The sequence below is a fragment of the Brienomyrus brachyistius genome, chromosome 17, assembly GCF_023856365.1.
Source record: "Brienomyrus brachyistius isolate T26 chromosome 17, BBRACH_0.4, whole genome shotgun sequence".
Classification (NCBI taxonomy): Eukaryota; Metazoa; Chordata; class Actinopteri; order Osteoglossiformes; family Mormyridae; genus Brienomyrus; species Brienomyrus brachyistius.
In genome coordinates this window covers 21,865,949-21,887,922 of record NC_064549.1, presented here as the reverse complement: position 1 = coordinate 21,887,922, position 21,974 = coordinate 21,865,949, and the positions used below count along the sequence as shown (strand labels likewise).

Below are 21,974 nucleotides of genomic sequence, written 5' to 3'. Positions count from 1 at the left end.
TCCGAATTTACCTCCAAGGTATCAGGGGTTTCAGTCCTAGAATATTAGGTTATTTATGTAAGTAGGCGGGCACTTGCAAACTGTGATAATAATACTGATTCAAGTTTATAATGTTGCTTCTATAAACTAGAACTAAATTACATGGGACGAGAGCTCAATCAAGCAAAATGGATCTGCATTCTTATATTACAAGTATTAAACGACCGAATGTGAAACTTTTCACTAAGAAGGCTATGCATCAGGTCTACAATACAGAATATATATATATATATATATATATATATATATATATATATATATATATATATATATATATATATATATATATATATATATATATATATATATATATATATATATATATATAAACCTGGTTTTATTTGTATTATGTCCAGATGTAGGATATCTCATGAGTAACTTATTAATTCAATATAGAGTCTATGCAATTTTGAAAACACTATTTTCTTAGTTTTATCACTCAGTAATATCTACTCTCCCGTTTGACGTACACTGCAGTCATACCGCCGCTAGTTTCCAAATCGTAACATGCATATCCTGGTCTGACTAGTTTGCATTTTTCCTACTTGAACAAATGTGCCGCACATTTCCTTCTGCAGATCGGCTTCAGTGCAGCGTAGTGGAGGCAGGCGGAGATGTGAACTGGGAGCGTCTAGCGGCGCCGATTTCAAGTATGATTTAGCGATTGAACACGTACAGTTTAATGTTTTGGGATAGAAATGTCGCACAGCTGAGACGATGCTGGTCAGGCGGTTGAGTCTGTTAAACTTCGAACGCAAGATACAACGTTATACAAGCCCGAGGATCACGTTTTCATTACATAAGGTTGCAATGTCAAATTAAGATTTGAATACGTAGCCTTCTATGCACGGTGTGAGCTTTACGTAAACCCGCTCCCGTTTGCCAGTCTTCAGATGCATGTGACAGCGATGATAAAGGATTTTCATTGAGTAACAAAGATCTATGTGTAAAACAATTGGATACGGTGGTCGTCATGAACGGGCTTTAATGAGAAATTTGCAATTAACGGTGAGATGGGACCGGTAGAAATTAAAATACAATTCATGCTACAGAAAAGAAAACTAAACGCTGTTTGACATACAGACAAAAACAGCTGGAAGGGACTAATACGCAGCTATGATCCTACAGCGGTGGCCGTTCGTGAAAGACATGACGCTTCATAAGCGTGACTACCCTAAGCTGTTGTTAATAAAATGGCCAAGTAGGAAGGATTTAAATATGTCAGTGATCGACTACACTCGATATTCTCTAATCACGGGAATCCTCTAATTTCTTTCATAAATACACACTTCTCACTGCGTCTGCAAACTTTTGCTCCATCGGACTATCTCTGGGGACAGTCTAATAAGGATCAGGGGCGCGGTAAGGTGGGAGGGGAGTTAAGATGATTTCAAGGACCCCGGAGTGATAGGGGCCTTAAATAATTTGGAAAATAACTGGATTGGTCTGGACTGGGGGGGCCCAAAATCTATAGCGATGCCCCAGATAAGGATGAATGGGTGATGTGAAGGCTTGTTAGTGCTTTCCGAACAGGGAAATGATCAAGCAGCCTGGTTGAATTGTGGAAAGTTAGGGACTTGTATCACCAAGCTATGTTTTGGGGTTAGCAAGATAACTTGTCAGATTTAAGGTAGTCTAGGCTAAATGTAAGCGATTGAAGAGAAACTCCATTACAGCTGGAGTATCTTAAATCCAACAAGTTATCTAGCTAACCAAACAACAAATCTCACTTCATCATTCAGGCCCCAGCTGTGGCCAAAATGCTAGAAAGTGCAGTGCTACAGTGCGGTAGCATGGTGGAAAAGAAGGAAGAGGATTTCAAAGCTTCTGTGCCAACTCAGAGACCTGAAGACCACAGCGCCGGATCACGAGAGAAACTAACAACGTTGTCCAAATTTTCCCGGGTTTTGTGTGCAGCTACAGCACATGAAATGGAGAAGCTGGAACAACCCGCTGCCTCAAAAGAACATTAATTTTACGAGATAAACTACAGCGGCATCCCATCCAGGGCGGGACCCCGGTCTTGTGTCCTGGACCGGCCTGGGTTAGGCTCCAGCCCTCCGGTAACCTTGACGAACACAAGCGATTAGAAGATACAGGGAGACACCTACATGCTGGAAGGAGGAACATACTAATAAGGAACAAATCGAAGAAGATCAGAACAAGGACTTACAGTAAGAAGCAAAACAGACTCCAGCATTACTGGTTCAGCTCCCAGTATGGATGCGTGGTGTCCTTAAGTTAGGAAGGTACCTCCACTCCCCATTGCTCTGGTAGGATGCCTTTTCATGCTCTGAACTGTGTGATTATTGCAGTTACTCTGTGCTTGTTCCATGTTGTGTTGTATTTTGTACTGTGTGTATGTGTAACACATGCTGTTGTGCAGTCGTTCTATGTACAGTTTATATTTGGTGTATTCCACTGCAAATGAGGAGCCCAAGACTAACTCACTAGTTCACTTGTTCCAGTGATGTGACAGTAGAAGTATCTTGATTTATCTTGATAAAGCACCAATCCTGTTGCAGTTAGCTGCCGATTCTTTCATCCCATTTGTTTTTCACCTGTTTATGCAGCTGGAGACATTTTTCACCCCAGGGTACGGCAGAGCGACTCCTCTTGGCACTTGGACCATCTAAGACGGTGTTGAGCTCAAGGCCGTGCTGTTCCCATCACACATTAGTGGATGCGAATCAGTGCAGATCAGTCAGAGAATTTTGTAGAATAAAATTGGAAAATCAGGCACATAGTGAACTTTAAGTGGAAATTGATTCAGCTTTATTGCTGGATTTCTGTAAGCAATGACCTGAACTTGAAATACGAGTTAATGGAGTAAATTGCTTCAAAATGCATGAATCGGGGTCCTACTGCTGAGAAACCACACAGCCTGCGTTAAACTAAAACGTGTGCGACACTGTAGCCTTGGTTCTTGTGCCCACCCACCCCCTTACCCTGCTCCGGGGCCCCAGCTTCACGGTTGGCTAAACCCCGGCTGATGAAACGATGACGTAATGCGTGACCTTTATTTGGAATGAATCAGAAGCAAAGTGGACGATTTCGAGAGCATCCACCCTGTGGGGAGAATTGTGTTTTTCTATCCAATTCCACTCAGGAGCAGGAGTGCAGTAGCACCACAGAGCAATTTAAAACACCACCCACACCGAGTCATGACTGAAAGGTGGTGCTTGAGACTTGTTTAAGGTAAGCGTCTTCCGAACAGTAGGGCACCATAACAGATTGAGTAAATCTGTCACGTTTGTAAACAGTATGGGGGGGGGGGGGTAAGGTGACTGTTTCCATCACATATTCAACAATTATGAACACAGTGAAAACATTTTCCTCGGTTGTAAACAATGATATAAAGAGTTTTTTATAAATTGAGTTCGTCACTCAAAGGCCTTAGCAAATTCTGCAGTGCAGATTAAGGAAAACCATGCATTACCTCTCTGAAGGTGGCCTTCGTAACTGTGCATTACGTACTACAAATACTACGTACTACAAAACATGATCATTAGCGAAATCCAGGAACGTGGAAACACATGTTATGCAATCGAAAAAACAACCTAATAACGATGATTTCCAAGAAACCAAATAAATCAATCAATGGGCGTGCAGTTTAAAACTGACTGTGCCAGACGTGACCCCGTCGGAGAGCAAATACCATTTTTCACCAGGTTCAACAACTGGCGCTTTGTCTCCCTCTGCTGGTTTTGTGCGACACTACAAACAGAAATCAAGCGGTAAAGGCAGACGCAAACAAATTTAGATGATAAAATTAGCTAATTAAGGTAGAATAACATAAAAGCAAAACTATTAAGTCAGTATAGTGCAGAGGAATGCTAGGTGCCAACACTTTCCGAAATCTACTGCTCTGTGTTCAAAACAAGTAAACAATAGCGGTGATCCCTACCCACAAGCGGCAAAGCGGCATTCTCATTACCGTTTTGTGAGGAAATTAAACGGCAAACGGCGTCGTGATTCATCAATGGTTGAACCGCACGAAAAGGCGTCACTTATCCTTAAATACCCACCTGACATTTGGTGCAAATATACCAACACTCCATTTCTAATTTAAATGACCACTTTACGCCATAATAAAATATACTTCAATACGCGATGACGTCAAACATGTCTGAATCAACGATTAAAAAAATGTCACTCAAAACAACCCCTGTGTAACAGCACAGTGAAAGTGCGTTTCGGCCACAGAGCGAATAATCATACAGATCGTAATTATTAGCTACGTGACAGTTTCATTCTTAAACACATTGCTCCTACACTTATTAAACTCTTTATATATATATATATATATATATATATATATATATATATAAATAAAACTAATTTAAAGATGTTTACAAGCTTCGTGTCAGATTCCACTGCTGTGTGTCGAAGTGCCTTGAGTGAGAGCTATTCCCTGCCCTGGTCAAGTGTGTTGGAGGCTAAATGCGTTTCGGTAACAGTTTACCAACCCCCCCCCCTCCCCCTCCCCCGCAGTCCAGAACAGCAAGCGGGAATTCCCAGGCGTGCGGCAGGAAACATGTAGGCGGTTGTTATGCTGTCCTGTCCCGATTAAGAAAACTGATCCACCTACCAGTTACAATCACAGTTTTTAAAAACCATTTTAAATAAGCAATAGTCCCAAATCTGTGTGCAATTCAGTTAGCAGAGATGACCCATCAATTAAATTGCATTGAATAATCTGCTGTGTAGATTATACCGATGTTACACATGGAAAATGGCTACCAACCCCAACTCATCCATCCATCCATCCATCCATCCTCACTACCCACTTCGTGCAAGACCGGGCGGCAGGGGTCCAGGGCCCTAGAAGCTACGACTGCAAGGCGCTACGCACTGCAAGGCGCTACGCACTGCAAGGCGCTACGCACTGCACCAATGACCCCCCTCCCCCCAAAAAAACAAAACACAAAACAAGCCCATAAATGGAAAACGAAAAATCCGTATTAGACGTAAAATAACTTTAATTCCTATAATTTTAAGTCCATTGGGAGGGGAGGAAACATCTACAGAACAAAACCTGTACATTCAGAAATATTCAGTGTCTAAAAGAATCCAAGGCTACAGGTGCAGCAACGGCAAATAAAAAGGCATTAAAAACACAATACAGGGAGACTCGCAATCTGCAGGTTCATACGTGTTTAAGGATATTGCACAAAGTCAGACGCAGATGTTGGGAGAGCACCTTAAAAACGTAGCTTTGAAACAAAAAAACATTCAAAGTAAAAAGACTTAATGCTCTGTCAGGCAGTTAAAAAGAACAAACTCTGCCCACATCTGCGGATTTTAAAAAACAAAACTCATTTTTCCACATATTAAGACACACATTCCCCTTTGAGAGAAAAAAAACAAGAGAATGACAAAGTGTGAACGTTGGTCCCTGGTCCCAGGTCAGAGTTCTTGTGCCATTTTCAGTTACATCACATGCCCAAGCATAGCTCTGGGTGTTGAGTGTTTCCTGATGGTGACGACAGGCTCACGGTGATGGAGGAGGCCCCACGCGACAGCCTCAGGCCACGCCCCCCAGCCCGCACCCCCCACACCCATTAGTCGTCTGCTCCCCATGGTCCTCAGGCACTGGGGCGGTGGGGGGGACGAGGGGGGACGAGTGGCTTCACAGCGGCAGATCTGCCCTGTAGCTCAAATTTTCAACATTTCTCGTCAGTCTTCAAAAGAGGGAAATGCTTTCGTTCAAAGCCTTCATTTGTAACACAAACAAGTTAAATAAAACCATTCAAAATCAGACTCCTCTGGCTTATTCTTAGAGTCAGAATCCCAGTGTCTCCGTGGTTTAATTTTCCAGTGTTTAGTGGTTCGATTGGTGCTGTCAATCTGAGCCCGGACCTCAGCTCTGGACTGTCCCATCACTGAGGCACATGCAGCATTAATACTCACACACACGCGTAACTTCAGCATAACCCAAAGCCCCCCTTTTCCTAGTCATCCAGTAGGAGGCGCCATTAGAAACAGTGAGAACACACACATGTATATTTTGGCGTCGTTTTATGCAGGAAATGGTAGCTTTCTCCTCTCAATCTGCGTGACATCCATCAGTGCTGTGGTGGATGGAGGGAGGGTGGCTGGTTGAAGGAGGGACTATCCCACTCCCCCCCCCATCCCAGTTCAGGGTGTGAATGAGTCCGTGCAGTTGCAACTCTTCGGGGCGATCACAGCGCCCTCCAGTGTACAAACTACCCCTCCAGTTCCTCACTCCAGCTCAAGATCAAACAAAGCCTGACATCCAAAGAGGCGTATGGATACAGTGTAGCTCACCTCCTGGTGCAGGTGGGGGGCTTTCACTCAGCCCCACCCACTACAGGCATGCCTCTCAAACATGACCATGAGTACTAGCAGCCCCCCCCCCCACCGTGCAAAATCAGCAACTTGTTCAATATTGATTACTCACTATATACAGATATGTCACAGCAAAAGAAAAAAATATATTGGTCATGTTGTTTCGTCAGGAAGCAGAGTATCTTAGGACAACAAAACAGGGGCACCCCCCTGCCGGTGTGTGGGCCCCCACTCTCCAGGTCCCTTCATCCACACTCACTAGGACCACGTATGTGCCACGTTGTGGGCCATCCAGTTGACCTTGGTCGTCCAGCTCTCCCTCAGAGCCTCGTCGAACTTCTGTCGGAACTGTTTGAGGGCCTCCTCGTCAGTCTTCCCCAACGCCAGCGAGTCCTGTGGGTGGAGGGGCTGCTTATGCCAGGGCCCACAACTCAAGGACTAATTATCACCCAGCTTAGACCAAGCCTTCCCTTCTGTATCTCCATGGCAGTAGCCCTCCTGCCCTTTGGCATCTCATACGGCTCGCCTTCAGCCAAGGTGCCCCTTACCTTCAAGTACTGGATGTCTTTCACCGAGGTCAGCTCAGGTAAGCCGGCCGTCAGCATCAGCGCAAACAGGGTGATGAAGAGGTTCCCATTCTTGCGCAAGATCAGGTAGGCTTCCTCACAATACTGACGGAAACTGGAAAACGTGAGGTTAGCATGTCAGTGGACAGCGTAATGTCAACACGTCACCATTAGGGGGTGCCGTGAGAGCCTCAAACTCCAGCCGGGTCACCAACAGGACAGGGTCCTGGACAGTCACACAGACGACACACACAGTGATCGCCACCCACCTGCCAAACTTCTCTGTGTTGCCCGTCTTGCCCTGCTGGATGACATGGATGAAGTCGTGAGTGAGGATGAATGGAACGCGCTCCCTCTTGATCCCGAACTTTGACTTAAAGTTCCCAAGGATGTGTCCAAAATCGATGTGAAAGAGCTGGAAGGACACGGAACAGAGGCTGAAATCGGAAGGAGCGCTGAACGCCCCCCCCCCCTCGGGACCCACCCAAACCCCCCTCCAGCTGATACTGCCTGTGATGGGCGGGACGTACCTGGCCTGTGCTGCGTACCATGATGTTGTCGCTATGCCGGTCACCGATGCCCAGCACGTATGTGGCCACGCAGTAACCAGCACAGGACAAGGTGAACTCCTCTATGGCACGATCGAGGGCATCCCTAGTCCAGGGGAGGAGAGCAGAGAAACCGCAGTAAGACTACAGCCCCCATAATGCAACAGGATGGCTGGCTGAGCCAAAGATCTTATGCTGCGTTCCAAGTTTCCAATCAGAAATTTCAACTGGATCGCCTCCTGAAGTCAGAATTCCGACTCAGAAAGTCAAAGGAATCTCTGCACCCCAACCTCAGAATTCAAGGGTGGCTCAATTTCGGCTGCCCACGGATTTACCCGGAATTCTTCTCCTTAAGCCAGTTGAGCAGCGCGTCCTTGTTGAAGGCCGCTGCTGCCGCCACGTTGCTGTTGGTCAGCTGGATGTTCGCGATCGTCTCTGCGGCCGACACTACCTCGATCAGCCCGGAGCGGTCGCCTGTCGCTAGGCAACCGTAAGGCACGATTCTGCAGAGAGACAAAGAGATCCACAAAGAATGGTCATAGAGAGCAAAAAAACAAGGGATTTCTCATAATCCTCACCCAGTACATCAAGGAAAACTGTACATTTATGAACGCGTGCAACAACGTACAGGAGAGCCAGATTCTCTGAGCAGTAATGCCCTTCCTTCACCACTAGGTGGGAGTGCATATTTTTCCATCTCCATTTCACATGCTGTTTTTCTGTGCTCTGGTAATGAATTCCACATCATTTAATTGCAAAAACAAGCAGGGTGGACATCAGACTGAAAATGTGCAAGACACGTGCACATGTGCTGGACATGTGGGGGCGGCGTGTGCTCTGGGTTCACGCTGGAAAGCAGCCCACCACATAATATATAACAGCACAGCAGATAACCAACAGACACCATTAGCATGCTATCAAAAACTTCCGCTCCCCCGACTTCCTCAAGACTGAGGTCCAGCGGGCTGAGGCCAGAGCTCTGTTCCTCAAAGCTGCTGGGATTTCTGTTGTCAAAACAAGCCCATCTCCTGTAGTCCACTCCAGATGTGAGGGATGACTACAAAAGCAGCCGGCTGTTCCCAAACAATCGAGGCCTTTTGGGGGCAGGCCCCACTTCCTCTGATGAGGCATGCTGGCTGGAGGTGCCATGTCCCCCCCCCCCATCATGTGACCGGGGGGAGGATGAAGCCAGAGAGGAAGAGAGCAGCACTGCTCCTCATTTGAGGATGGGGGGGGGGGGGGCGCGACTCCAGACACAGCACCTGCGGCCTTGTCACGGCTCATTGGGCCTGGCATCGCTTGAGATGGGGGGGCAGTTTAAAGTAGCCCCATCGTGTTGGGCTGCTGGTGGATCTGGTTAGTGGGACAATAACTGACGGGTTCTACAGAACCTTGGCAGTGTGTCTGAAATCTGCAGGGGCCTTTTTTGGGGGTGGAGAGGACAACAGCCTCCAGAGCAGGAACAAACAGCACTGTTAGAGGGTGCCTTTGATGAGTCGGGGGTGGGGAGATGGTGGGTGGGGGTATCACAGGCAGGAAGAAGGACTGTGGAAATAAATCAGCATCCCTTAACTTTAACGATTTTGACAAAATAAGGTTCTATAACACAATTAAACCATAAGGAGTTCAGTTTCCCTAAATGGAGGCCCTCTACCTTCCTCATTAGAACCTGAGTGGCTCCCCCTGCTGGCCAGAGATCCCAGTGACAACCTCCATGGACCAAGGCAACAAAGGGGGACACGCGACCCTCAAGCTCCACCTTTACACTGCCGGCGTCGGGTATTTCACTGTGCATTGTAACGCTGTTCCTTCACCTGCACAGCCGAGTCACATGAGGGGCTCGATAATTATTCGGACGTGCAGAACAAGGCATGCATGTGGTCTGACAGAACGGGGTCAAAACACTGACGAGGGAGACGGTTCTGCAAGACCCTCACGCCAGACTGGCTGCTATGGCAACAGGTGATTGATAAACGGATACAAGTCTGTCCCCATCGTCGAACATCTCCAGCACAATCATCCCGCGAGCTGGATGTGGGAGAAGATGGGTCTGGGATCTACCTGAGGTCCAGGTTGGCCTCCTTCCAGAGAAGGTCCATCAGGCGCAGAATCTGAAGGGTGAGCATGTCCTGCCGCAGGTCTGAGGAAGGATAGGGGACGGAGGATTAAGGCGACGACAGTGGTGACATCCCCCCAACGCCACAATGTCAGATTCACTTACCATCCCCATTTTTGTAGATGATTCCCAGCGTGTCTCCATCCAGAAGCTTGTTGTTGTAGACAATCCACAGTGGTTTCATCTTGGAGTCCATGTAGCGGCACTTTTCAACACTGCGAATGGAAGGGGGGGGGGGGGGGTGGCTGCGTCAAGCCTCATGAAACTGACAAGGATCTCAAAGGTTGGGGAGATTCTGCTCCAGTAGGGGGGGGGGGTAGGCTCAATTTCTGATCAAGTCAGACATCCCGAATAGGAAAAACCACCTCCTGAGATTCCCAATAAGTGCCGCATTCAGAGGGAAGGAGGGTATGGAATTCGGATTGATATCAGCTAACCGCTGCTCGCCCTGCAGGGCTGTAGGGGTGCAGGGTGCCCGGCTGACGCCCCACATCTGCGGACCGTTGGTATCCCACAAAGCACTGCAGCAGTACAGCGCCGGCACGGTGTCAAGTTTCAGCCGCTCGATGGCCGGCAACAGCTCTGCTCAAATATCACATTTTCTGGTTTGGCAAAAAATAACAAAATCTGGTTTTCCCCTTGAGCAGCGCGAGCGTGACTGACGCCGAGCGCCAGCCAAGGAACGTTCTGGAGGGTTTGGACAGCAGCTTCATTCTTTAGTAACATAATTCATAAAAAAAATTAAAATAAAAAGCCTAAAAGAGCAATACACAGTTCAGAGCTCACTGTCGGGGAGGGGGGGGGTTTTGAGGGGATGGGGTGATGAGCTACTGGACAGCAAACAAACAGCATTATGGGAAAATAGAGAGCCTCATCTATGTCTGTGTCTAACCACGAAGGGGGGAGTCAATTTCCTTAAAATTGAGATCCACCGATGGCTGCGAGCCCCCCCCTGTACCTGATCCCGGACAGGAGCACTTGGGGGTTGAGGGGCGACTGCAGGTCCGACAGCGTCTCCGCGTAGCCCGTCTGCCGCAGGCATGTCAGCATAGCCTCCTTGCTCAGCATGGCCTCCTTGGCTTTGCGCACGTTCTTGATGGTGCCCAGCTTGATGAGCTCATTCACAGCCTTCAGTTTGTTCAGGGCCTCCACCTGTGCAGTGGGGGGGGGGGAATGGGGGTTACTAATATGAGGCAAGGCCACAATCCCCTGACCGGGTCCTGCTCTGCTACGAACGCTGACCGAGCAGGAAAGCTTCAAGAACAGGGAGTCTGACACCGAGTCCCAACTGAGCATGTGACTCTGTGACACAGGAAACCAGCAGCGTTTGAACAGTGTGACCAGACAGGAAAGGGGGGGGGGGGGGTTAAGGAGATCAGCGTGGGGGAGCAGATCACAGCAGCTTTCTGCTGCTGGGATCAGCACTTGGAAAAAATGGGTATTTCTGGACGGGCTGTCATTTATAGCGAGGATATTCCGGGATTTATCCACAGGCTGTGCCGATTCATTAAAGCACGATGCCTCCACAGGGACACGGCTGACGGAATTTCAGCGGGGAGGGGGGGGGGGGGCGTGCCGGTCATCGGGTTCATTACCTGCTTTTTCAGGATCTCGATGTGAGGGATGCTGCCTCGGCAGTAGGCTTCGAGAATCAGAGCGAACTGCACAGACACAGCTGGCATGTGCATCTCTGACCTGCAGGGGGCAGCACGACACCGCAAGCTCTCTTATGAGGGACGGAAGCCTCTACACCAAACACACACACAGCCACACCCCCGCAACTCAAACCCCTGACACATTGCGCACTAACCTTAGATGCCAGAAGAGGAAGTGGCCGATGTTGCGATTGGCCTGGGCGCGCTCCAGCAGGAAGCGCGACAGCGCACAGTCGTAGTACGGCTCGTACCGCAGCACCTGCACCAGCTGCAGCAGGTATTGCGACAGCTCGTCGTCGCTGGACGCCGGCAGAGATCGGGAAGTTTTACCATCACAATTAGTCCGAACGTCTCGGTGTATGTAGATCGGCAGGCGATCGGACGGGACGGCCCAAAGGGTCCCATTACCTCATCTCGCACAGGCAGCGCACAGCGTATTCCCGCACATACTGGTCCGGGTAGTTGAAATCCAGCAACTCCAGGGCGTCCCGTGGACTCAGTTTCGGCCAGATCTGCAGCAGGGCCTGGAGCTGCAAGGGACATTTATAATATTTACTCATTGACATGCCAGGACATTCACCTCTGCCTGTATTAACATATCAGGTGCCCCCCCCCCCCCACCTGCCCGCCCGCCCCTGTGCCAGATTTGATGACGGGAAAATAGAGACCTTTCAGAAGAGAAGTAAAGGGAGATTTTGACACCCCCCCTTCCCTCCTGCCCAGCTCAGTCTTACCACACAAACGTCATATTTCGACACGTGCAGTATGGTGCAACACTACGCTTGGCACAAGCTGGTGCGACGTCGAAACAGTCACTATCGAAATGCATCCAGGCCATTAAGTAACAGACAGAGATTAGCGGAGTCGAGCCGGCAGAGTTAAGCGGTGAAGGCACTGTAAGCAGTAGAGTCAGGCCAGCTGAGGCCAGGCAACAGACACTGGATTAAGCCGGAGCATCAATGCCGGGGGGGGGCAGGGAAATGCCCCCAGAGAATCACGCTCGTGTTGCTGTGATACAAGTGCAAATCAGGGAACTAAGTTTCCTCTCCTGGCTGCAGTCGAGCAGTGGCCGACTCTACTGGCCTCTTCCGGACTAATGGCTTCATCTAAATGGGCTTCATCAGCTCATCTTCTGAGGGAATAGAGACTGAATCGATCAGGCGCCTTAATGACACCATCCAATCACCCCTCCCACTTCAAAGTGGACTGGGAGGGGTGTTCAGAGCGCATGCTCTAACTGTGCCACTTTTTATATGGGGCGGGGGGGGGCTAGCACTGTGAGAGCTAGTGATGTGGACAACGTACCCCCCCCCCCCCACTGTAAGATGGGACACATCCGCCTGACAAGCGCATTCAGACAGCAAGCTGAAGAATCTGGTCTTGTGGGGGCGAAGGGGCTTCGTGGTGAGGATACCTGCGCCATGTCCTCATGCTTGCTCCACTTCACCGACAGCAGGAGCTTGGGCAGCGATTGGGGGAAGTTCTCCCTGCAGTCGTATCGTAGTGTCCAGATGAGATCCTTCTCGTTCTCATAAAGCTGCGAGAGGGGGTCCCTCTCCATGATCTCCTTCAGCTCACTGTGGAACTTCTTGCCTCCCCGGCCCTAGAGGATGAAGCGAGTCAATATTGGCCACAAGGTGGTGCCATTGTGCCGAAGTGCACGGCGCAGCGGCGCGGACAAGACCGCGCACGTCCGAGCGGCGGCAGCCGGTTATGTAAGCCTCCGATTTTCCGCACGCTAGATGGCAGGGAGGCGCAGGAACATTCCAGTGTCCAAGCGGAGGAAAACAGCCACAGAAAAACAATGTTGTTTATGCGTTCTTATGGCGTGTCATCACTAATAACTTTAAAAAAAAAACCACACCAAACTGATGTGGAGCCAAAAAATGGAGGTGTGCCTCTTACCACCATGGGCATGCAGTCACTGCCACGGGCGATCTCAGCCGCCTTCTCCAGGATCTGCGAGGAGCACGAGGACAAGCGATCAAAGTGAAGCTCCGCCTAGCCACGGCATCGGCGTGAAGCCAGCAAGGACAGGACATGTGATTACGCAGTCATCATGTGATTACTGAGACTAGAATTTACACGTCGCTGCAAACACTCACTGACGGGGAAAGGTTATTATAAGGTTATATTATCTGAAGTTAAGAAGTTACAGCGGTGTTTCCCAATTTGGCCCTCGGGGACTCACAGTTGGTCCTTGTTTTTGCTCCCTCTAAGCTCCCTGCTAGACCACATTTTTGCGCCCAGTAGGGAGTTGGCAGAGAACAAAAATATGAACCGTTTGTGGATCCCCAAGGACCGGATTGGAAGACGCCGACTCAGAGCAATGTTTCTCAACCCAGTTCTCAGGGACCCCCAGTCCGTCCGAATTTATACTCCCAGCACACTTGTACCAGGTATTCGGTGTTCTTGATTGGTTGGTTCAAGCATGCTGGGAGCTGTGGGGCGGGGGGGGTCTCCAAGGACTGGGCTGAGAAACACTGGCTCAGTGAAATAAGGCTTTGAATCCAAGACAAAGAAATGATTGTGCCAGCTATAGTTGTAAGTAAACGTAGTATCTAAATATAAATGCAGAGAGTCCTTTAGCGTGGGCTGACCTTATCGAACGCAGGGAAGACAATGGGGCAGGCGTGGTACTCTGGGAACTGTACATGCAATGCAGTGGCGTTCTCTGTGTATGGGTTGGTCTGGATCGTGCCTATTGGGTTCAGCATCTCTTCAAGTTCATCTGCAGGATGGAATTTACAAAGCAGCCTTATATAAGGTGGCCCCCATCTTTGGCCACTAGACTCATACAGTGGCCGTGGGGGGGGGCACCAGGTACATTTACAGAACACTGTCTCATTCACTGTGCGATGCTATTTATTTACTATGGAATTCCATGCTATGCGTTCCCCGACATTCTCTGCCTGTTTATTCGCCTCGTTTCCCGGTTGAATGTGAACTTTCAGCGGCTCTGCAGACGTTCTCACCAGGGAAGGAGGACCAGCAATGGAGGACGACTTCACCGGTTTTCAGGTGTCCTCTGTAGTCAAACACCATGGTGTTGACCCAGGCTATCGGGTAGTGCTGAGGGTTCAGAGAGCAGGGTCAGTGATGCACATTGGTCCATATTGGGCGAGGGCAGGATAAAAGGAAGCATGACTGGGGCATGGGATGGCTGAACATCTCCAGGGAAATATCTGAAGATCTCTGAGGCAAGGTACATAGGTACAGACGTAGACGGGAACTCTTGGGTGTACGTTACAGCTAAGAAACGTACGTGCACCTTCATGCATTAGTAACGAGAAGTAGATGTTGGAACATTCCGGAGGGAATGCTGCCGTAGCATCAGAGGGGAATCACGCACCACTTTCCCGGCCTTGCGGATGGTCTGGTACTTGTTGATGTGGGGGCTCTTGGTGGACTTCTGCTTCTTGACCTTGTCCATGACGGCGTAGATGGCAAAGCAGAGGCGGGCCATGCGCGGGAGGTCGCCGGCGGTGATGTCGAAGTCCAGCGATTGGCCCCATGTGTGCTCACTGCGGCTGTTGGTCTCCGAGCTCACGGCGGGCTTACACAGCAGCTCCGTGCCGTGGAAGAGCCCCGCCCGCACCTGGACCTTCGTGAGGGGGTGGTCAGTCATACGTTTAGAAACACCTCAGTCCCAAAAAAATGGAACTTCTGGTACATGTGAAGACGGTGGGGGGGGGGGGGTTACCTTGGTCGTCTCCTCAGCGTTAACCTTGGCTCCTTTGACCAACGTGATCCTAAATGGGGTGTGGATGTCCCAGACACACGTGTGCATCTGCATGTGGGGAGAGGGACACAGACGTCCATGACGGGGGGAGACATGCGGATCATGAAAGTGATGAAAGGTCACCCAAGCATAAATGTACAAGTATATCAAATCACATGACTTTTCCTTGGTGTCGAGTCAGGCAACTAAAACTGCAGCATGAGTCAGTGTCACGGGCAACGGCACACGCTTCCCTGTCATTGAGGCCATGTGGGCCTGGTGCGGGGGGGGGGGGGGTTGCAACACTGCCCAGGGGGCGGGATTTGGGGGGTATATTATAACACGACTGCATAGTCAGAATTCCACTGTGTCACACTGTTAAAGTGCACATGCAGAGTCATAGAGACACAAACACAGGGGGGCTTCAAAGGGTCACTCGTCGGCTGGAAAGGCAGCGTGTGCTGAACGAGGAAGGGAGCAGAACCTCTGGCTCACCAGGGGCCGGTTCTGGCCCCCATCTCCATCTCTCTGGGGGAGCACAAATGGCCGCGGTGAGCCACAGTTAACGAGCCCAGTGTTATTTACGAATCATGGGCATGCTGGGAAGAGAGATGGCCATCGTGTCCTCGCCGCCAATTAAAATCCCTGTGACCTTCACTAATTAAAGACAGGAGGCAGAGGAAGGCAGAGGGACTGACCAGTCCCTCCGGGGGGCGGCGGAGAGCGCGAACGAGGGAGATCAAAGCGGTCATGAGATGATTGCTACGGGGTACGGATCTGACCATCAGGGTAGCACTGAGGCACGGTGAGCAAAGGGAACACTGTGAGCCTTTGTCTCTGGGGGGGGGTACCGGAGGGGGGCCGGCACAAACAGAGGTATGGCAGGAGGAGAAGATTTGGGAGGGAATTACGCTTGGAAAGGGACTGTAGCACTCACTGAGGGGCCCCGCCGCTTGGGCGGCAGAGGCACCGGGGGGGTTGGATATCTTGCGGTTGACCACGGCGCCGATGGCGGTGATCTCCTTCTCAAACATGACTTGGATGGCGCTGCAGTGTACCACGGTCAGGTGGGGGCTCTCCATGGCCATGACACAGGTCCGAATATACTGGGGAGGAAGACCAAAATGAGGGTGGGGTGCTCACAGAGCATGCCACTGACCAGGGGGATTGGGGAACAGCTTTATAATGCATCCACAGGAAAAACAGGAAATGGGGAGTGACATGTGACATGAAAGCGGCCAATAAGCAAGCAGCACTAGGGACTCCCATCTTTACATTCCCCCTGTTACCATGGAGGCCAGCTGCTATGGGGGATGTTCAGGGAAGTGATGTTAATGCCCACCGCCCCCCAACATCGAGAGCCTGAGGCTCCCGGGGGCTGCATTCCACCACGGTGTTCATCATGCCTCCTTTTAATAGCACATGGCTACATCTCGTACAGAAATAATCCCGGAACTCAGAACGAAACGAGAAAAACAAGTCAGCAGGCAGAGGAGCAGAGACACATGACTGCAAGCATTCACAGGGCTTCGGCAGGGCAAGCGCCACGCATATCAGGAACGGGGGGGAAGCAAACTCCAAATATATTCATTTCACTTCCACATTTCTCAACGGCGTCCAAGATGCGAGAACCACACAGGAAGTACAGTCCGAAAAACAGGACAGACATTACGTCTGACGATTACGCCATCTAGCGGCAGCCTCTGCCACAGAGTTCCCTGTCGAGTGTAGGGTCTGGGGGGGGGAGGTGGAGTAGCACATCAGTACAGGGGGGCTCACCTTGAAGTGGATGAGGGAGTGCTCTCCAGTGAGAAACTCCAGTTTCCCACTGATGCGGAGCACATAGTCATCCCAGCGCACCTCCTCCTGCACCTCCTCCGAGCTGCTGTGGGTGGTCAGCCACTTCCTGAGGGCCTGCTCCGTTAGCTCACGGGGGGTGATGCCCGGGGACACCTTCAGGCTGGCTGTGTCCTGGGGGCGCATGGTTGGGGGAGAGACAGTCAGTGATGGAGATCAGGCTGCCCGTCTGCTTTCTGCACCAGCATATAACAGACGCCATGTGGGCTCGTCCGCAGTGAGCTCATTAAAGCAGACCAGCCTGCCAGCCTTGAAGTGCTGATCCCCAGCCTGGGTCCAATGGTGCTGCAAACCCTCTACGACTGACTGCCGGCCCTCTTAGCCTACAAGGGCTCAAACCCGGGGTGTGCTCTTCATCTGGCTGCTGTGGCCTCGCAGAGGAGTCCTCCAGTGGACCCAGAGCTTCAAGCAGAAAACCTGATGACCCATCGGAGACTCGGCATAGTTAAGTTACTACAACATCACAGGGGTCACATCCAAAGCACAGACACGAGCTCCCCTAGGTACAGAGCCGGCATTAGGGCCAAAGATGGCTGCTTTATGCTGGCCAGCAGGAGTCAGTTTGGTGCGTCTGGTCCCACGCCCCCCAGTACAGTGACTGTAGGAGCCTAATGTAAATCTGCAATTTGTTGTGGTTTGGGTGTTGACATTTTTTTAAAAAAGATTTTAAAGATCAAAAAAGCAAGAAGCTGCCCGGTTGTGGGAGGGCCGCTCTCTGCAGCCTGAGTGCAGGGACAGAACCCCTCCCCATCTCAGAGCTTCACGTGTCGAGCCTGAGAAATCCGGTTAGACTGGATTTAGATCCGATCAAAAGAACACGGTCTCCAACAAAGACACGTCACAGAGGATAACATGAAAAGGCAAACAACGAAAACAACAGCAAAGGCGAGGCCGACAGCACCTCACGCTGGCTGACTTGGGTATTGCAGTCAGTTGGTGGGGGATTGGACACATTTGGAACAGGAAGTTATGACATCACTGCCACAGAGATTATTGTAGTGAGCTGGCTGTGGACATTATTGTGGGTGTTCCTTTTTATTATATATATTTTTCTTAATCTTCCAGTTGGCGTCAACCACAGTCAACTGGGTGATTTAAAATGATGCTGATCCACCAAAGGACCATCAGTGGACGTGTGTGTGGGGGACCCACACTCTCCCAAAAAAACAGAACAAATCACTGAGGTAAAGACAGAACGGTCCAGGAAGCAGCAAGCAGACAGGACTAAGCAGGAACAGGCAATAAGGAGAGAACAGGCCCAGGATAAAGAGAGGACGGGCCTGGCACCGGTGAGCAGACTGGAGCGAGCGGGAGGAGGCGTTAAGGAGAGGACGGGCCTGGCACCGGTGAGCAGACCGGAGCGAGCGGGAGGAGGCGATAAGGAGAGGACGGGCCTGGCACCGGTGAGCAGACGGGAGCGAGCAGGAGGAGGCGATAAGGAGAGGACGGGCCTGGCACCGGTGAGCAGACCGGAGCGAGCGGGAGGAGGCGATAAGGAGAGGACGGGCCTGGCACCGGTGAGCAGACGGGAGCGAGCAGGAGGAGGCGATAAGGAGAGGACGGGCCTGGCACCGGTGAGCAGACCGGAGCGAGCAGGAGGAGGCGATAAGGAGAGGACGGGCCTGGCACCGGTGAGCAGACGGGAGCGAGCGGGAGGAGGCGATAAGGAGAGGATGGGCCTGGCACCGGTGAACAGACGAGTCTCCTTAGAGACGCCGTGTGGTATCCCACTCCCTGCTGGGACATGCCCCCGACAGAAGGCGCGAGTCTGTGCATGGGCTGATCGGCGCCGACATGTGTGCAGATACCGCGTTTGTGTGGGCGGCTGTACCTTCCTGGAAAACTGGGATCGTGTGGGAGATGAGGAATGACACAATGAGTGCGGGAGAGAGAGCGAGTGGGAGCCCCTGAGACCGCCCTCGAGTGCTTCCGGCAGCTCACGCGGCCACAAAGCACTGTTGTGCACAGACCGAAGAAGAAACTCAACTCCACCAGCATGGCCCACACACCCAAAACCACATTGGGAACTCGAGGCTTTCAGGCCGACTTACTGGCAGGAAAGGGCAGGATCTGTTAGATGGTCACCGGCTTTCTACCATTAAAATGGCCATTTGTTTTGGCATATGATCCCACCTTTTCTGATTGAAAGCCAATAGAATAGGAGAGGGAGCAGGGGTAGACCTGAACATGTCTTAGCATGGCGGCTGGTGGTCGGCCACCTCATCCTCCGACTGGAAACCTACTTCCTGCCAGAGGATGTGTGTAAGATGGCCCACAAGGTACTGCTGCCCCGCGGATCAGAGACCCACGCACCTGGGACTGGCTGAAGTGCATGGTGACCTTGAGGGCCCCCTCGAACAGCTTCTCCTGCAGGCCGTCAATGGCTCCCACCTCCACCTGTGGCGAGAAGCAGCTCTCCAGCCACTCCATCCAGGTCATCATCTGCACACGCTGCATCTTCTCCTCGCTGATACGGAACATCTTGGAGCGGAAGTCCTTCACTTCCTGATCCTGGAGAGCATCGAGCTCATGGAGACCTAAGACAGAACCGCAGCATCCGTCACAGTCACCACGGAAACTAAAGCAGCGGAAAGGTGATGGGAAACGGACACCGCGATGAGACCCTCTGGCCAGTGTGCATCGCCCGAATCCAACAGGGCCGTAATGAAAGGAGTGATACCAGACTGATCTGATTGGTCACCTTCAGTTACCATGAACATGCATGAGCACTTGAAAGCCCTCAGGGTGCAGGGTCTGCTCCGGAAGGACATGCATGATCTAGTGTCTCTGGCCTGCAGGTCTCACAAAGGACTGCAGACCCCACACAAACCACATGTGCACTAAGGAGGCACGTGTACTGACGGCTTTTAACAGATGGGGCCATAATCCACAACAGGCCCAACAAAATATATGCAGCATTTAATAGAAACACAAAACAGACCTTGAAACATTCGATACACACCTTTAAATTAACAGAGACCTTGAGTGATTGATCCATAGGCCAAATGATCAAATGCACATTTAATACCAGATTTTAGGGGCAATATTTCTGGGATGATCGACTTCCGAAATCACAAACAACCTTATTTATTATTAATATAATTATTTTGGAATAGCAGTGTATTGCCCATTAAGAGACCAGTCTGGGTTGGTTAGTGTAAATGAGCCTAACGAATGAGCCGTCATGGTCGGTCATGTTTCCTTGGGCAGGATTTGCACAGGCACGGAGAGGTAGGCTTCACCTTTGCCGATGAGCACGCCGATCTTGGAGTCGAGGCGCTCGGCGCGGCCGCAGTTGCGAGGAACGAGCCGCAGCACAGGCAGGAAGGGTCGCACGTCGCAGAGGCGCTGGGTCTCATCCTCCAGTTCCTCATGCACCGCTGACTGGTTCACGCACTCGAACATGTGAGACTCCATGTCCCCCAGGAAGCTGAACAGGGGGTGCCGCTGCGCTTCTTTCCATAGTGACTGCATGAGGGGAGAACCAGTGTGACCGGAGGAGTCTGCTTCATGTGGGACACGGCCACACCGATACAGAATCGGCGAAGAGCAAATGGAGGGAACCCCATACACACACACACGTAGGATATACCTATCCTTATGGGGCCCGCTCATTCACTTCTATGGGGAAAATGCTAACGCTAACTATGACAACCTTAACCCCCACCCAGCCCTAACCATAACCATAAGTAACCAAGCAAAATACAAGAGTTTTTGCATTTTTAACTTTTTCATAGCAGTTACTGGACCAGGAAACCGGTCCCCATAAAGATAGGTATGCACACACACACACACACACACACACACACACACACACACACACACACACACACACACACACACACACACAAACAGACATACTCACAGACAAATGAGAAACACAGACACACAGAAATCACGATGACACGATGCGAGTCAGTGGCTCCACAGAAGAGATGGCATGACTCATATGTTCTGTTGCCCATGATAGGGGTGAAGGGTCTGAGGAGGTGTGTGTAGGCAGGGGGGAGTCAGCTGAGAACCACGGGGCTTGAAAACGTCACAGAGCCTGATACTGTTTCGCTGCCCTCCCTATTCAGCTGAACGGGGGGGGGGGGGGGGTGGCTCAAAACACCTGAGAATTAGCTGAATTAACTGACACCTCAAAAAAAAAAAAAAAAAAAAGGGGGGAGTGAGCACCTGTACTGACACGATCCTGAATCCGAACCAGCGTCTCATACGCTGCCCTAACCCCCCCGCCTGACCACTCACGTCTCCTTTTCGAAGCACTAAAATCAGCAGGAATAAGCTGTAGGAAACAGCCAGCTGAGAATTGAGCTCCATCGTAAATTTGCTGTGAGCTTCTTGTAAACCCAACGGGGATGACAGAAAACCCACACGGTCGTAAAAATAAGAAAAAATTAAAAATCATTTATTTTACAGTTTGAAAAAGCTAGCAGCATTTACGCTTGTTCTTTAATTGGCTGACAACAGTTGAAGCCAGAATGATCTCTGCATGACAACCAAGATCTGCTTGACCAAAAGACATTAAAACGTAATTACAGAGGAATTCAATTACACCTCAATACGGTCACAAACGTCGACCAGCGGGCACAGACTGCGAGATCTCGCATCTGTTGGTGGGTATTCATTCCACACCTCTAACACGACTCTAACCAACTGCTTAAAGAAGACCGCTTCTAGATTGTCTCTCGGATGTTATCTGTATGTTAATGTGAATCCAGTGCCTGGACATCCGATCTGCTTGCTGCACCGCCTTCGTACGGACAGAGCAAAGCAGATTCTTCTGAATAGCCGCGTGTCTGTAAGCATGAGTAACGGGTGATTCTGCCGCACAGCAATCCCTGGGAAAAAACAAAAACACTGAGCTAACCACCTGCAAAAACAGAAATCGCCCTGAAGCCGGCCTGTCCCGGCTCCGATGACAGCAAGGTCACTGCCCACAGGGCCAGGGGGGTCGGGGGGGGCATACTCTCTCAAAGAGCAGTTCCCGTCTCTCAGCTCAACGCGCTCGCATTGCGGAAAGCACTCTGTTTATCGACAAAGGCCAACCACAAGCATTCTTTGTAAAGCACATGTGCGTACATTCATATTCTATGGCATCCCGAAAGCTACCAGGAAACATTTCTTCCTTTGTTTCTTGCCACATTTCACTTTCGC

The 21,974-nt window shown here is 50.6% G+C and overlaps 1 protein-coding gene across 1 annotated transcript in view; it reads right to left on the bottom strand.

The window, feature by feature from the left end:
- Positions 1 to 5,003: 5,003 nt before the first annotated feature.
- The window catches only part of pik3cb (phosphatidylinositol-4,5-bisphosphate 3-kinase, catalytic subunit beta), a 36,859-nt gene continuing 19,888 nt past the window's right edge, over positions 5,004 to 21,974 (bottom strand). Inside the window, 22 exon segments of the mRNA XM_048980651.1 lie at positions 5,004 to 6,744; positions 6,900 to 7,032; positions 7,187 to 7,332; positions 7,448 to 7,571; positions 7,801 to 7,968; positions 9,527 to 9,605; positions 9,687 to 9,796; positions 10,540 to 10,733; positions 11,177 to 11,276; positions 11,392 to 11,535; positions 11,645 to 11,766; positions 12,651 to 12,839; positions 13,142 to 13,195; positions 13,837 to 13,967; positions 14,212 to 14,308; positions 14,589 to 14,840; positions 14,940 to 15,026; positions 15,895 to 15,931; positions 15,933 to 16,063; positions 16,737 to 16,928; positions 19,128 to 19,351; positions 20,057 to 20,282. Of these exon segments, the coding sequence (XP_048836608.1) occupies positions 6,610 to 6,744; positions 6,900 to 7,032; positions 7,187 to 7,332; positions 7,448 to 7,571; positions 7,801 to 7,968; positions 9,527 to 9,605; positions 9,687 to 9,796; positions 10,540 to 10,733; positions 11,177 to 11,276; positions 11,392 to 11,535; positions 11,645 to 11,766; positions 12,651 to 12,839; positions 13,142 to 13,195; positions 13,837 to 13,967; positions 14,212 to 14,308; positions 14,589 to 14,840; positions 14,940 to 15,026; positions 15,895 to 15,931; positions 15,933 to 16,063; positions 16,737 to 16,928; positions 19,128 to 19,351; positions 20,057 to 20,282 (3,075 nt within the window). The 3' untranslated portion in view covers positions 5,004 to 6,609.